Source organism: Haliaeetus albicilla, chromosome 16, assembly GCF_947461875.1.
Source record: "Haliaeetus albicilla chromosome 16, bHalAlb1.1, whole genome shotgun sequence".
NCBI classification, from domain to species: domain Eukaryota; kingdom Metazoa; phylum Chordata; class Aves; order Accipitriformes; family Accipitridae; genus Haliaeetus; species Haliaeetus albicilla.
This window is the reverse complement of record NC_091498.1, coordinates 16,775,368-16,790,845: the sequence shown is the minus strand read 5'-3', so window position 1 is coordinate 16,790,845 and position 15,478 is coordinate 16,775,368. Positions and strand designations below refer to the sequence as shown.

Here is a 15,478-nt window from a genome sequence, read left to right as displayed (position 1 = left end):
TGGTAATATCCACCTCCTTAAACAGGACTCACCATAGCTTGCAAAACAACAAGGCCATGCCCTGCAAATGTTTGCTAAACATTTGTGCAATTTCATCCAAATACAGGCACAGAGGGTCCACAAACCAGAAACTCCACACTTAGCACAGCACTGTGAAAATGATTCATTGGCAGTCCGTAGGCAAGCAGCAACCTTTCATTTTCTATTTAAAATCTGAGTGTAAATAAGAAAATTGAATTAATTGACAGAGATAAGGGTCAGTATTTGTGTAATACTCTTGAAAAACACAGCATACCAAGACAAGCACCATATTTGGCAATCATTCTGCCTCACTCTGCTTCCATTTTCACTTCCCTGTTTTGTTCTGCCTCTTTAGCTGATGAGCTCTTTGCTGGGGAGAACTGCTGTGTGTCTGTATAATACCTATGCTGTGAAGCTGTGCTCCCAACGGAGATGTTCGGCTTGGTACCTGCTTGAAGTATATTAATGATTTCACTATGGCTGCATAACGAAGCTGAGTCAAAAGACTATTGCATGTTAGCAATGCAGACTGCACCTCTCTTTATCTACTACTTTCCTTTGGAATCACTGCCACAGTTTAGACCTTTGGTACTGAATCATGGTGCAGCATATTGCGTTTCAATTAAGAAACATGGGCACTTAAAATAAAAAGAAGGAATGGAAGAAAATTAAGGCCACAAAAAAAAATATTTCTTGAAAAGGATTAGAAATCAACTCCCTCCTCCTGCCAAGCCACACTTTGAACATACATGTGACCTCAGGGCTCACATACAGCTTTGCTGTGAGTAGGGTGAGGTCAGCAGCACAAACCTGCAAGTGTGGGGAAAGTGCAGGCCACTGAATGCTCACAGTGGCCAACTAACATACAGCTACAGCACATCTAGATGATGGTGTAAATCCATAGCAGTACAACCTAGGAGAACTTGGTCATTAAGGAAGCGGTGTGTGTCTTTCCTTGGCTACCTTCTGCTTATAAAATAAAATAAACCAGAACAAAATTTAAAAGCCCAGGGAGCAGAACTTTTGAAGAGATAAGGCAACAGCTTTCCCTCGGGGATAGCTCCACATCCACTACAGCAGTACGTTCTGCTGGCAGTACATATGATATAAACGGTACTTTAAAACTCTGCCTGGTAACCTCTCAGCACAGTACCTGCCTTTCACAGTTGTGTATCCTGTCCCACTCCCCCCAGGGCTCTATGTTCACCCACAGAGCTGCCAACAACCACCACAAAAACAAAGATCTAAAAGAGTACCTTGTGAAGAAACAGTCAAGTTACTTTTCCCATCTGAGAACAGAAGAGCTTAACTCTGTAACACAAGCTGAAGTCACCCCTCAGGACTGCTATCCTAGGGCTGAGCCGGCCCAGCTGCAGCTCTTTTAAAGAGCCTCAGGTGTGGCCCAAGTGTAGGGACCGAAATGAAAGCAGCTGGTTGCCTACTTCCATTCTATTGCTAAGTTTGTTGAACTGCAAGTTAAAACTTCATCTTCCTTCTCCAAAGAACGGATAATCATTTATTACACAGTCATCTGTAGGCACACACATTTTCCGTATTCACTGGGCATTATCTGAGAACACCACCATGTGGGATAGACTATGAGGCTCTTGTGACATCCAGGCTCTGAAAGGAGACTGCAAAACCGGAATGTGATTATCTCTTGATCTCTGGCCTTCCTACTCCACTCCAGGCACAGAACTGGGTTTTATTCACCAGGACCCACAAAGAGCTACAGAAAATGTCAGGAGCTGTAAAAGTTACGCTTTATAGCACTGATCTCTTCAGTGAAAACTTTGAAGAGATGTATCCTGCATGCTGAAATGTGTCCTTCATGAAAACACAGACCAAACTATTTTCAATGTCTAGGACTTCCTCGACTTTGTAACTTTACACTGGTAAAGTGAGCTTCCTATTGCAGAGTCCCAACTGTGACACTCCCATCTCCTAAATGGATGAAAGAGATAAAGGGATCAATTCACATCTTTCTTGTGCACCATTTCTGTACAGCAGGCAGGGCAGGAAGTTCTTCCACCGAGTCTGTGTGTCTGTAATGTTGAGATGTACTCTCAGCTTTCTACAGTGAGTGGTTGTATGGCCCAGTAACTTCTCAACCATAGGATGCTGAGTTTTCAGCAATGTAACTTGGAATTTTGATTCACAGAAACAAAAGTTTGGCCACAGTGATTTTTGGTTGGCAGAGAATACATAACCTGCTATCATTTTGAATACACAGAGGGTCAATCAGATACGTAAGGTGTGAAATGCTAGAGAAGTATCTCCCTCTGTACGGGAGGCAATATTGTGTCATTAAATGTACTGTGTCCCAAACGGCCTGAATCAGTAAAAACATGTCTTTGCAGGACTCTAGCTCTTTATCCAGAGCTAAACAGCTTGTTGGCATTTCATGTGCTGAGAAGGGAACCTGGGGAAATCAAAACTGACAGCTGCAGAATTAATATGAATATTAAAATAAGGGCAAGGGGGTCTCTGCTCCAGAAGGAGTGCAGGGATGTGCCTCTGACCTTTTGCTGCTGAAGCTGCTTGCCCTCTTGAATTGGCAAGTAGCAGTGGCAGCAGTCAGCAGCCCTCTTCTGATATCCCTCCAGTTCCTTACTGTAATTTATAGAAAGTCTCCACTTACCGCAACCTACCAGGCACTCAAGAAAAAGTTAGGTAACAGTAATAGTTCTGCTGCTGCCAGTTTAGAAGGCAGCAGCAAGGATGCATTAACAATTACACTCCCCTTGACAGTGAACAGGAGGCAGGTGCTGAAATGGCTGAGATTATCTTTGTGGCTTTGTTAGGCAAAGACTGAATAGCAGCCCCTGCCCACGGGAGTGCCTTTCCATCTCTCTCTGACCATGTGATTTATCTGAGCATCCCATTTCCTGCAGTTTCTAAGTAAATGAGTAAGTATTCAGAGTTGCATCAAGGGAATGGGTTTGGCTTGGAAAATCCTGCACAGTGACTCATGCTTCCATGAGTAAATTAACTTCCCTAGAGAAGCAAGACAAAATCATGCATTCTACTTAGTCCAGCTACCTAGAGTGTTGATTTAGGAAGCTATTGCAAGAAATACAGTTTTATCTAGCTTTATACTGAATGCATAATCCATTGCCATTGTACTTGCAAACATAACCAACCTTTTAAGGGGAAAAGAAAAATTGGTGTAAGTTGGAAGTTCTGCGTATTGAAACATGTCAGCTAGAAAACAGTTTGCAACCAAAAACATACACCTGACAAAAGGGCATTGTGGAAGTCTGGGATCTTCAGAAATTGACAGTTACTTACACAGGCCTCCATATATATTACCCTGGTGCACATTTAAAAATGGGTTGTAGAAACATATGTATAGATACCCAGAAATGAGAATTGCATCAGCTAGCCCTGCCCCACCCCCATGACAATGCAAAGAAAAAGGGTGTGAAGCAGCAAAAGCACTGGAACTTTGTAATACCAGCGTCCTTACCATAACACACATGCACGGAAGCAGCCAAAGAGAGGGACCTGGAGGTGTATGACCATGGCTAATCAGTTACGTGCAGAGACACCTCTTAGTGCAAGCCGAGGTGAAACTCATCTTTTAGCTTCCAGTTTTCTTAGGAGATCAGTTCAAATGGTTTGATGTGGCTATACTGTCCAAATTTGAAGAACACAAAATACAGATTTTTATAGAGTATGAACCAACTTCCTGTATCTTATCCTGATAAGTATTTTGAAATTGCAAGAATTCTGGCTCTGGGAGCTTTTCTGATGTTGACAAATTAGCAGAGTATACCAAACTTCTGGTGCCAAGCTACTGCATTTTGGGGTCCAGGCCTCTCTGATTTAGGTAAAGAACCTCCATCATTTTCATTTTGCTTTACAAAGCTGAAGTGTTTCATAATTAACTAATCCCTACAGTACCACCATCAGGTTGGTAGATAAAGACCCTCCCCATTTTACAAAGGAGAAATGAAGCCATTAAAGCTGGAAGAAGTTTTTCAGGCCTCAGAATAAATCAAAAGGAAAGACAGGACTGGAACATGATGTAGCTATGTCTAGTGCCAAGTCTTTCCCTCACACACTGACTTTATATGAAAGCAAAGCCCTTGGTGATGTCAGAGCAAAAGCAGGACTGATCATGCTGGGAATAACACTTACGATTTTTAGGGCCAAATTAGACCTCAAATCTCAGGTAGAGCAGAGAGATTCCACTGACCCTTCCAGGGCTGGTCAGCATCAACGGTGGCTTTGGGTTACTGCTAACCTCCCAGCTGAACTGTAGCTCATACAGCAAATATGTGCAGGTCATGGTTTGGTGTCATTATTCACCCTAGCAGCACTGTCAGATTTGACTTAGTCTGTCATGAGCCAGGACCTGAGCAAATGGCAAGTGTAGAAATTAAATATCACCATGTAAAACTTCTTGCATATTAGCAAAATGGAGAGAAATTTACTAACACTTTGTAAATGTTTTATTGAAAATAGTGAGATGCACACATTGAACTCACCTTGTATAACTGTCTCTGGACTTTATTTTTGTGATAAAGGTTTAATCGGTATCTCATAGTTTAAAGACAAACACATTGTTTAATAAGAATGCGGCATTATTTCCTTCCGTTATTGACCAAAGCCTGATTAAATGCCACCTGAGGACAGTGGAAAGGCTCCACCTGTAACTCCTAGAATAAAAATATATATCCACATTCAGCAACTTCTATTGCTTTATTTTTTATATTTAATCTGTGAAATCTAGTATGGCAAAGAGGGCAAGCAGGCTGAGGAAGGGCCAAGCTTCCCCAGAGAGACCCTGTCACATTTCAAACATTCCCATCACTCTATCAGCACCACCTCCTGCTACTGCGATGAAAGGCAGCAGCAGAAAAAGAACAGGAAGAATAAAACTCCTTATGCACACAAGTGAGGAAAGCTGGCCCCATCCTTACAATTGAAGTCAATCACTTAAAAGAAATCAAACCAGACCTGGCCTCCATTTTCCAAGTGCAAGAAAAATGCCCTTAATTTGCTCACCCCGTTCTGTTTGTGTTGATCTGAGCCTTCTCCAATTTAAGCTCTCCGAGGCAGAAAATCAATGTCAATCACGCCAGATGACTGCTTTCCTCCAGAGCATTTGCTGCTGCTACTAAGATCACAAAGGACACATAAAAGGAAAAATTTGGCAGTCGCAGCCTTCTTAGTTTTGTAACCCAGGTGAATTAACACTGGCATATTAAAAGCTAATGCTATTTTTTAACAAAACAAGGCTTCTTGATCTGCTTATCATCATCAAGGACATGTTGGGACCAGGATGGTTTTGAAACATCCTAGTTAGCTTGCTTTGGCCTACTCTACTAAAGGTAGGACCTCCGGTATCTGAATAGGCACCAGACAGCTAAGGACAACCTGATGCCTTATGTTACAAACAACAGAGATTTGGTCTCGGTTCTGTTCTCAGTAACAAGCAAGTTTATTTTGCCTGAGCCACAGGGTAAGAACAATCTTATAATACCAACATTCTTCTCTTAGGAGCTTTGGTCTCACCGTGACAGTAGTAAAATACCACTTGGTCTACATTAGTTACATATTTTTAAAATGCACATTAACCTGTCCAGCCAGTCTTGTCTTAGAAGCCTCTTATCTTACATATAAACTCTTCAGAAGTAAAATTTTTTATAGGGAGAAAATATTTCTTCTTCATTCCTGTCAAATGTTCATGTTCTGTCTTGCCAGATGTCTGGAACCCAAACTCTGGATGAGATGTTTAGTCCCATTCATATAAAGCCACTGTAAATTCCTGGGATGCAGAACTAAACTTCCTAATCCATCCTTGAGACTTCTGGTAGAACAAGATGCTCAGCGAACCCAGCATAATGCAGAAGGACAGAACTACATTATATGGTTTCCTTTTATTCTGCATTCATGCAGCATTAGGCCTACTCAGCATCTACCCGCACTTTCCCTTCCTTAGCAACCAGTCTCCTCTGACATGACACATCTCACAAGCATCACTCATTCCTCAAGCAGCAGCAAGGAACAAAGCACATCTAGTTTTGCAACAGATAGGTCATTATATTTAACCTCCTTAGGTAGAAGTGCAGGTCTTTATAATAAGAACCAAAATTTTGTATTTTTCTGGCTTGTTTCATGCAAATCCCCTTATTCTATGTTTCAAGCATTTTCAGATGTTTCTCACCTGTGTTTTTTGTTTCTTTTGTTTTGCTAATGGACTGTCAAAGAAATGATGAGGCTTTGGGCTAGTGTTCCTGTCAGATCACTACAGCAGAAGGGAATTGTCACTGGGATGGTCTGTGACAAGGCATTAGCATGCCTTGAACAGCAGTAGAAAATTCCTTCAGCTGTAAAGCAGAGTTTAGCAGATGAGTACAAGCCTTGGGTGTGACGAGATATACCCATCTTCACACCATCTGCTCTGGTCTAGCGTGACCAAAGGCCATGTTTTATGCTTGCATGCACTGTGAGTGGGATGAGGTTGTGGAGAGATCAGGACCTCCATGACAACCTCCTCATTTGTACCTTGGCTGACTCTAGTGACTAAAGAGGTAAACTATATAAAGTGACTTTAGAAGACAGAAAAAGCACCCCAGACAAAACAGAGATGGAAAGGCTGGTATGGGTAGAGGAAGACAAAGGGGTTGATCAGTAAGGAAGACCTTCTGCCATAGCAAGATAAGCACCTCAAAAAGGAAGTCAAGTACATTCTAAGAGCTGCAAATAGATATTGCCAAAAATCAGCCAGAGTCTGAATCCCAAAAGGAAACTAAGACAAACATCACAAAGGTACTATAGCTACAAGAAATAATAATAAAAAAAAAAGAAGAAGAAAAAAGGATCACTGTAAAACAAGAACGGGAAAATAAAGGTAACCCAGCTACTCACACAAGATTAAATTAATGCTTCCGTGATTTTCATTAAGGATGAACATGTTAATCCATGGGGTAAAGACAGGATGCCTAAGAAGAGGGGTAGAAGGGAGAAATGGATACAAGATAGTAAAAGAACACAGCCAGCTGGCAAGCAAAACTCAAGAGAGTCTACTGGAGGAACCAGACATTCTGAGTCCCAGAATCCCGAGGTACAGTAAACCACAAATCCAGGTGCAAAGATTTTAAGTAAATTTACTGACTTGGAGGCATTGCCACAGGACCAGAGTACGGCAAGTATTTAAAGTGAGCCATGGTGGAAGACGTTTGGGCCTGTGCTTTTGATGTCCGTGCAGTTCTTCTGGAAAACTTGCTAAGGCAAGTTTAACTACAAACATGAAATTCAATGAATAAAGGGATAAAAGGTAGCATGGGTTTACTAAAAGCCAGTTTTGTGGGACAACCCTGTAGTGTAGTATAAAATTGAAACTTCAGGCATCCAGGAAATAATAAAGATATATTTTGCTCTTTGTTGGTATCCTAACAAGAAATAAGCAAAGAGGAGAAGGACTTGGCTTTACTAACCAACCACAGGGTGATAGGGAGCTGACAGCATGGCGTGACTGTGAAAAAGACAAGTGTGAGTCCCATCATGGTATTTCCAGTAAGGACAGGAAAACATCAGTGTTCCAGTTTGAGGCATTGCTGAGTGATGTCTAAAATGCTCCATAAGGCAGCCTCTCTCAAGAGAAAAGCATTCAAACTGAAAGAGTCCTGCAGAAAGGACGTCCCAATGACCAGAGCACAGCTTGCAACACGCAAGACAGAAAAGGTTTAGCTTATGTAACCTAACAAAACAACAGATGAGTGGGAACTGGGTATGTAAGTACACGGAAAGGGGAAGTAAACGACAGAGAAGGATGTCTGTAACAAAAAAACCCCAAATACCTATAGATTTAGATGGAAATTAGAAGCGGGTTTCTAGCCACCAGGCAAGAGGCTCCATCTGGAACTACGGCCCTAAACCCGAACGCCTTGTGCCGGTGATGAGGAGGAGCACGGCGCTGGCTGCGAGCGGCGGGGCTGGCCGCGGCGGGGGGGGCACTGCCCGGGCGGCGACGGTGCGGCCTGCAAACGAGGGCAGGAACAGCTTCAGCTCCCCTCTACTCTCCAGCGCCGGCACCGTTTGCCAGCTGTGCATGCACTGGGCATCTTCCTTACCCCTTCACCCATCCCGGTTATTAACAAAATGAGGGAAATTTTCCCCGACGACACGACTCTCCCCCTGCCAGGACTCCGCTTCACCACCCTCCTCCGCCTCAGGCTTGAGACGAGCCCGCTCAACAGCCCCCAGAAGGGCTGCGGGGCCGGCGCTGAGCTCCTCTTCGCCCGCCTCAGCTTCCCTCACGCTGCCGACCGTTACGGGCCGAGCGTTCCAGAACGGCCGTCAACCGTCCGCTTCCCCCCCCCCACTTTCCCTCCTCCCGCACCGGCCCGGTACAACTTCCCCCTCCTCTCCACCCCGACGTGTCGGCGGGCACGTCCTCCACCGTGGCGACCCGCCCGCCTCACGTCAGCCGCCCGGCCCCTACTTAAGGCGGAGGCCGCCTCCCCTCCCCGCCGTTACAGCCGTCGCCGCGCTTGCTTGAGGACGCTCGGTAGGTGCCTTCGCGGGTTGGGGGAAGGAGGGAGGGAGGGAGGGAGGAGGGGGGGGCGTCGCTGGCCACCGGCCCCGGGTCTAGCGCACTACCGTCCGCTCGGCGCCGCCCGCTCGGCCGAGTCCCCCCCGCCTGGGTCGAGGAGCTGCCGGGCGCTGGACTTGAGCCCGCCACCGCGTTGGGCGCGGTGTGGAGAGGCACCGCGCCCTGCTCGGCCGCCGTGTGCAACCGGCGTGATTTCCTCACAACCCCCCTTCATCCTCCTTGAGACTCCTGCGTGCTTCCTCCCTCCCCCCCGCCGACTTGAAGCCTGTGTGAATTGAGGTGGCCCCAGGGAGCTGCCTGTTGGGAAGGGTGCTGGGGGTGACCCTGCAAAGGGCTGTGAGGATGGGCTCAGGGCTGCGTTTGGAAAGAGAGCATTTAATATACCTCCCCGGCTGCTGGCTTCCCCCTAACCTGGGGAATAGCACTCTGAAAACAAAAATTTTGAGGGTGACTGAGAAATGCTGGAGTGGGTGCCCCTCACCAGCCCGGCGCATTGAAGCGCTTATAGTGCAAAGGGAGAACTTGGCACATGGAAAGAGCGTGCACTATACTGGGCCACACTTAGGAGACTACTGCGAGTGAAGACTGACATATCTTGGTTAACTTTTTCTAAATATGGGTGCTGCTGGCTTCCTGTCCCTCCTCCCCTCCCAACCTCGCAGCCCTTATGTGCTCTGCCAACGCTGCCTGGCCTTTCCTGCTCTGAACCAGTTGCGGCCTGTTTAGCACTAACTTTAAAATCATGTTGTGTCTATACTTGCATCCACCTGCAAGGCTGCCCCTGCCTCGGGCTCTTCAGGCAAGGCAGAAGTGTGCAGCACCACCTGGGAAAGCATGGCGTTGGCTTCTGCAGGGACACTGGGGTGAAAGCACCATACTCCATCATCATCGTGGCATTTCAGTACACCTGTGGCTGTCAGATCAGAAGCCATATAACCAGGCTGCCGTGTAGCTAGTAGCTAAAAAAAGTGAGGGCAGGAGAGGTGGTAACACCAGACTCTAGACATCTTAATTCAAAACTATGCAGTTTCACTTTAAAACAAATCCATAAAGTCGACTTTGAGGATCACACACTGTGCTTAAGAAGGGCTTCCCTAAGTGTTGTACAACTTCAGCTCTGGAAAGGCTTCAGGGCATGGAGTACCAGTTTTTCAGGGCAGTAGAATGGAGATTGCCAGATCATGCTGTGCTTAGAAGTACTAAAATGGCGTCCTTTACCTAAATCTAATATGGATGGTCATTTAGAACATTCTACTAATGCTGCTGGAGTGCCACCCAGCTATATAATCAACGGTTCTCAGGCTGTATTTGAGGGAAAGCTATAGCAAGCTTAAACAGTGCATTGTCATCGATAATTCATTTTTTTTAATTATTTTGCTGCATACAGGCAGTACTGCCAGATGTTTTAGGCATGTGATTTAGATCCCTTTTCTTATTGTCCTGGAATAAAGTCAGTCTTGCTTGATACAAATATTCTGGTGTTAGTAAAAGCTCCAAAGCCTGGAGAAATAATCTGTTGCTTTCCTTGCAGCAGTGCACCATGTCTGTCAAGGATCAGCTCATCCACAATGTTCACAAACAGGAGCAGAGTCATGCCCACAATAAGATCAGTGTGGTTGGTGTGGGTGCAGTTGGAATGGCCTGTGCTATCAGCATCCTGATGAAGGTAAGTGTCACGCTTGGGATGAAGCAGCACAGTTGTGACTACTTGAGGCCTAAAAGAGGGACAAAAAATAATCTCCCTTATTAGACTAATTGAGCTAGCACACAAGATGAACTTTTGGTTTTCCATTCTTTTATTTGGGCCTGAAGTGAAGCAGCAGTCTTCAAGCAAGAGAATAAATAGCTGTAGTTCTTGTAAACCAAGTTTATCCCAGTATCAGACAGAACATGCTCTGTGTATCATTTTGACTTGAGAGCTGCATTTACCTTTGAATGACTTCCAGAATCCCTTCTCAGAACTGAGGCATCACTTTGTCTGAAGCAGAGAGTGTGGTGGAATACTTCTTTGCAGTGTGGACTGGAAAAAGTGGTCCTAGACACTCTGAATGACTTGTCCTCTGCATTGCATTATTATATTGAAAATGCTGTGTTTACAAAAAGGCTTGCTTTTTGTAACTGTAAAATAGGTTGTTTATGAACAGTTATTAAATTATTCTTTATCATTGTTATGCTAAATTGTACAACTATTCCACACAGAACGTGGATATGAAAAGTACAAAACTAACTCAAAGTAGATATCATGAAGACTTAATTTAAGTACTCTGCTTGGGAACAAGTAAAGTGATACAGATAAGCAAAATTGCTTAAATAGATCACTGCTTTAAAAACACTTGTAACTTCACAAATCGGATACTTTGAGCAAAGAGGCAATAAACTTACTATTTAATCTTGGTCTCTTGTAGGACTTAGCTGATGAACTTGCCCTTGTTGATGTTGTGGAAGACAAGCTCAGAGGAGAGATGCTAGATCTCCAGCATGGCAGCCTCTTCCTTAGAACACCAAAGATCGTCTCTGGCAAAGGCAAGTAGTTGGCTCTAATGTGCTTGTTGTTTCCAAATGGAGATAGCCACTTCAGATCTCAAACTGGTCATCCAAGTCTAGCACTTAGCCTGTCGTCCTAATTGTTAGGAGGAAAGCTCACTTCCCTTCTGCTCAGCTGACATTGTTTCATATACCTTGTTAAGGCCAGTCCAACTAGGAATCCTCTGTTCCAGAGTTCATCGGTTAGTATAGAAAGAAGAATTTCTCAAGTACTCCTGCACCTTTGAGAATTTCATTTCACAGCCAGTTAGCCTGGAATGTGTTACTGCTTCTTGGCTATAAATATCTGACAGCTTTATGTTTAGTGGCAACCTGGCTAGGGCAAATGCTAGTCATCTCATACCTTAGTTAATGTGCAGCTCCAGTGGCCACAGATAGTAGGTTATGAAGGCAGAGCTTTCTTCCTTTTCTACAGAGCACTGGCACTGGATGCCATACCGACAGCTACCCCATACCCATCTGTGCCTGAGAAGTATGTAATACCATTGCCCAATTCTAGATGTTAAAATTCTGACATGCCCTCAAGATTGCCACTTGTGGCAATGAACCACAGTCTTAAAAAAAAACCCTTAACTTTCTAAAGAAGCAAAGTCTAGGGTAACAATTACCAGGAGAATTTCAGCACCCTCCAACTTGAGAATTATAGATATCAATACTGAAAGGAACTGAGAACTCCTGAACCGTGTAAAAAGAGGTCATATTTGACACAGCTTTTTGTTTGCAGATTACAGTGTCACTGCACACTCAAAGCTGGTCATTGTCACTGCTGGTGCCCGTCAGCAAGAAGGAGAGAGCCGCCTTAACTTGGTCCAGCGCAACGTGAATATCTTCAAATTCATCATTCCCAATGTTGTTAAATACAGTCCTGACTGCAAGCTGCTTATTGTCTCAAACCCAGGTTTGTCTTGTGTTGCCTTAACAAGAGGATTTGGCTTAGAGAACAGTGTTTTCTTCAGTAAGGTGGCATTAGTGTACTAATATGACCAAGCATAGGCTTTTAGAAAACACGCCACACAACCACATAGCAAGAAGTGTCATCTTCCCTTTTCACACTCAGCAAGCTGGTCCTCTGAGAAATAAACCAAATTGCCTCCAACTTGGGTATTCAGTTGCCTTTTAAGTAATCTTTAGCATAGGACACAGGAAGGGGCACTGATAATTGCATGCGTAGCAGAAACAGCCTCTCAGTTCTGCCTTTAAAACAGTCATTTTGTTAGTCCACTGCAGGGCCTGGTGATGGGCATTACTTTATTCTCTATTCCACATAACTAGTGTGCAGATAAAATCCTTACAGATGAACGGAAGATACTATTGTAGTTATCAAACTGCTCACAAGTGGCACTTGTTATCCTCCCTGTTCTACTTACAGTGGATATTTTGACCTATGTGGCCTGGAAGATCAGTGGTTTTCCTAAACACCGCGTTATTGGTAGTGGCTGCAATCTGGACTCTGCCCGTTTCCGCCACCTCATGGGAGAAAGACTGGGCATCCACCCTCTGAGCTGCCATGGATGGATTGTTGGAGAGCATGGAGATTCCAGTGGTAAGGGTGAAATCTAGCTGGCTGTTACACAGAACTTTTTCTGATAGTTTGTTTGCAAGAAAAATCTCCAAAAGCTATAGCAAAACCTTGCTCAAAAACCTTTGCACTGCAAGCACCTTAAGAGTGCAAGTCCTCCTTTAAGTCGTCTGCTGCACAGAGAAACCTTAGATGATCTATATTTGACCTGAGTTACTCTGCTTGGAAAAGGTCATTACTGTAACCTGAGGAGGCTAAAAATTTCTCGGCTAAGTTGTTTCCATAACTCTCCAAAAAAAACCAAACTGAAGCAGCAAGAGGGTTAAGTTCTCTGCAAGGGACTCCCAAAAATCTGCACTATACCTACTGGTAGTCACTCAGTTGTCTTTACTGGCATCTCTTGATTACTTCAAGATCTATATATAGAAATTGAAGTGCAGAGGGAAGTCTAGAGGACAGGAGAAAGCAACTTTCTCCTTACTTAACCTGTACTTTCTCTAGCAGCACCAGAGCAGTACTGTCTGCTTCCTGACACTCAGGAGGACTGATTTGGAGTAAATTCTTATTTTGAGCAACCTTTGCAAAATACAGAGTTACTGTCATCTTAGTTCATGTTGTCTCAGTGTTTTGCTTTAGTAAAGGTATAGTCAAATGTTGTGACATCCTGTATAAAGAAAGATGTTCCTATGCTCCTAGGTTCTCGGCCTGCAATTTAGATTGGTCTCATAGGTCATACTATATTTAAAGTCCTATCTAAATCATAGTGACATGTGTGTTGCAGATTAATCCAACTATATCTTCTGTTAACTGTTAATTTGAGGAGGACAAAACTAAGTTTTCTTGTGAGATAATTAATCTATGTGCAACTCTCAGTACCTGTCTGGAGTGGAGTGAATGTTGCTGGCGTCTCCCTGAAGGCTCTTCATCCAGACTTGGGAACTGATGCAGACAAGGAACACTGGAAGGATGTCCATAAGCAGGTGGTGGACAGGTAAATACTGATTTTTTACTTTTTTTTTTTCTTCCTGCAAGAGCTGTAGTGCCTCTGAACTGCAGTACCTGGTTTCATAATACCATAGCCCAAAACAAATGTCAAGATGCAGACATCATAGAACTTCAAATAATATTTTAAGGAATAATGTAGATTTGGCAGAGTTAGTTTTTCATGGTTAGTGAACTTTAAATTACGAAAGTGCTTTAACTTCCAACTTTCCAGTATGACTGTGGGGAGTAGTGTAAAATGGAAATAGAATTCTTCACTGCTGAGTTCATTTCAGTCCTGTCAGCAAATCAGTCAAGCTTCTGATGTCTCCAAATTGATGAAGGCACCTCCAAAAGCCCTTCTTACAAACTTTAAATATTTCAGTTGATACTTCGTTTTTTTAATGAGTAACTTTGTCTCTGCAGTGCCTATGAGGTCATCAAACTGAAGGGGTACACATCATGGGCTATTGGCCTTTCTGTGGCAGATCTAGCTGAAACTATTATGAAGAATTTGAGGAGAGTGCACCCGATCTCTACAATTGTTAAGGTAAGCAGCCCCTTTTTGCTAACTTTTGTCCTACTGAAAACTAAAAACCTTGGGAATGCTGAAGAGCAGTGATAACTTTCTAGTTTAACTTCAACTAAATTTAGTTGAGTGTTCCCAATAGGATATTCTATAAAATACAGACATACACGAATTCTAGCCTAACTATCCCCTTACCTACTTTTCAGGGCATGCATGGAATAAAAGAAGATGTGTTCCTAAGTGTTCCTTGTGTACTGGGCAATAGTGGCATTACTGATGTAGTGAAGATGATCCTAAAACCTGAAGAAGAGGACAAATTAAGGAAGAGTGCAGATACACTTTGGGGGATCCAGAAGGAACTACAATTTTAAATCTGCTCAAATAGTTCACTCTTTGCAGTTTAACGGGTTTAGTGGTTTGTCTTACATTGCTCTTTCCAAGTAGGTCAAATCTTTCAATGTACGTATCTCAACTAGAACACACAAAAGCTCAAATCTGAACAAATGAGTTTCCTGAAGATAGCATTAAGAGACTATTCTAGGGTTTTCCCTGTTCAAACACCCATGTTCTTAGCCAGAGCTAGATAACTTAGTCTTGTACAGTGATGTGACTGAAATCCAGCACTCAAAGCAGCACTGCCTAGAAAACCCTTTGCCTTTTCCTCATCTTGTTTAATGTTGGTTCAGAACAATAAGTAACTAATTATTACAAAATGTGAAACCAAAGACTATTTTCTTGCAGTTAAAGGATTGTCAAGCCAATTGACCAACCTTCTCTGCTGGCTGAATAGCTTAAATATTTCACTGTTGGTAGGTCCAAATGTATTTTCCTAACAGTGCTTTAGAATTTTTGTGTATACAGTTGTTTGTTTTTTTTAGAGAACCTTATTTTTGTGTACTATATCAGCCTAGGTGTGAGTTTGTCTCCTGAGCATGTTTAAAAAAACATTAAGGTTTCTGTATACAAGACAGTGACTGTCCAACTGTAGTACCAGCTCCAACACCAAATAAACCACAAACTGTTACTCCTTTCTCCTTGTTTTTCTTTATAGGGCTTTCTCTCTAAAATGCAGCTCCACATGCACCCATCTAAATCAAACAATAATTTCTTCAGTCACACTAACTCACACCTCACCTGTGTAATAAGGTTATGTGTGCAGCTACTCTGTTATAGGCCCCAGATATTTATGTAGTATACAGTCTCAAGGGAGGAATGAAAAAACAGAAGTATTTAAGTACTCAGAAGTTAAGCTTGATGCCCCTATTAATGCAGAGAAACAGGCTCTATTGCCATTGCTGGAGTGTAGAAACAATGCAAC

General features: G+C 43.4%; 1 protein-coding gene and 1 long non-coding RNA gene across 3 annotated transcripts in view; one reads left to right on the top strand and one right to left on the bottom strand.

Annotated features, from left to right (window-relative positions):
* LOC138689267 (uncharacterized) overlaps positions 1 to 8,381 on the bottom strand; it is a 44,517-nt gene extending 36,136 nt beyond the window's left edge. Inside the window, exon 1 of the long non-coding RNA XR_011328104.1 lies at positions 8,106 to 8,381. This is a non-coding gene — a long non-coding RNA (uncharacterized lncRNA). The remainder of the gene's footprint in view (positions 1 to 8,105) is intronic.
* Positions 8,382 to 8,389: 8 nt separating this feature from the next.
* Positions 8,390 to 15,184, top strand: LOC104311726 (L-lactate dehydrogenase A chain). Of its 2 annotated transcripts, none has more exons than XM_069803705.1 (8): positions 8,390 to 8,542; positions 10,119 to 10,253; positions 10,993 to 11,110; positions 11,856 to 12,029; positions 12,501 to 12,674; positions 13,524 to 13,641; positions 14,058 to 14,181; positions 14,367 to 15,184. In XM_069803705.1, the coding sequence occupies exons 2-8, from the start codon at positions 10,128 to 10,130 to the stop codon at positions 14,529 to 14,531; spliced, it is 999 nt and encodes a 332-aa protein (XP_069659806.1). In that variant the 5' UTR covers positions 8,390 to 8,542; positions 10,119 to 10,127; the 3' UTR covers positions 14,532 to 15,184. The 2 variants fall into 2 exon arrangements, with proteins under 2 accessions (XP_069659806.1, XP_069659807.1); XM_069803706.1 differs by having other exon boundaries at positions 8,454 to 8,542; positions 10,122 to 10,253.
* Positions 15,185 to 15,478: the final 294 nt, after the last annotated feature.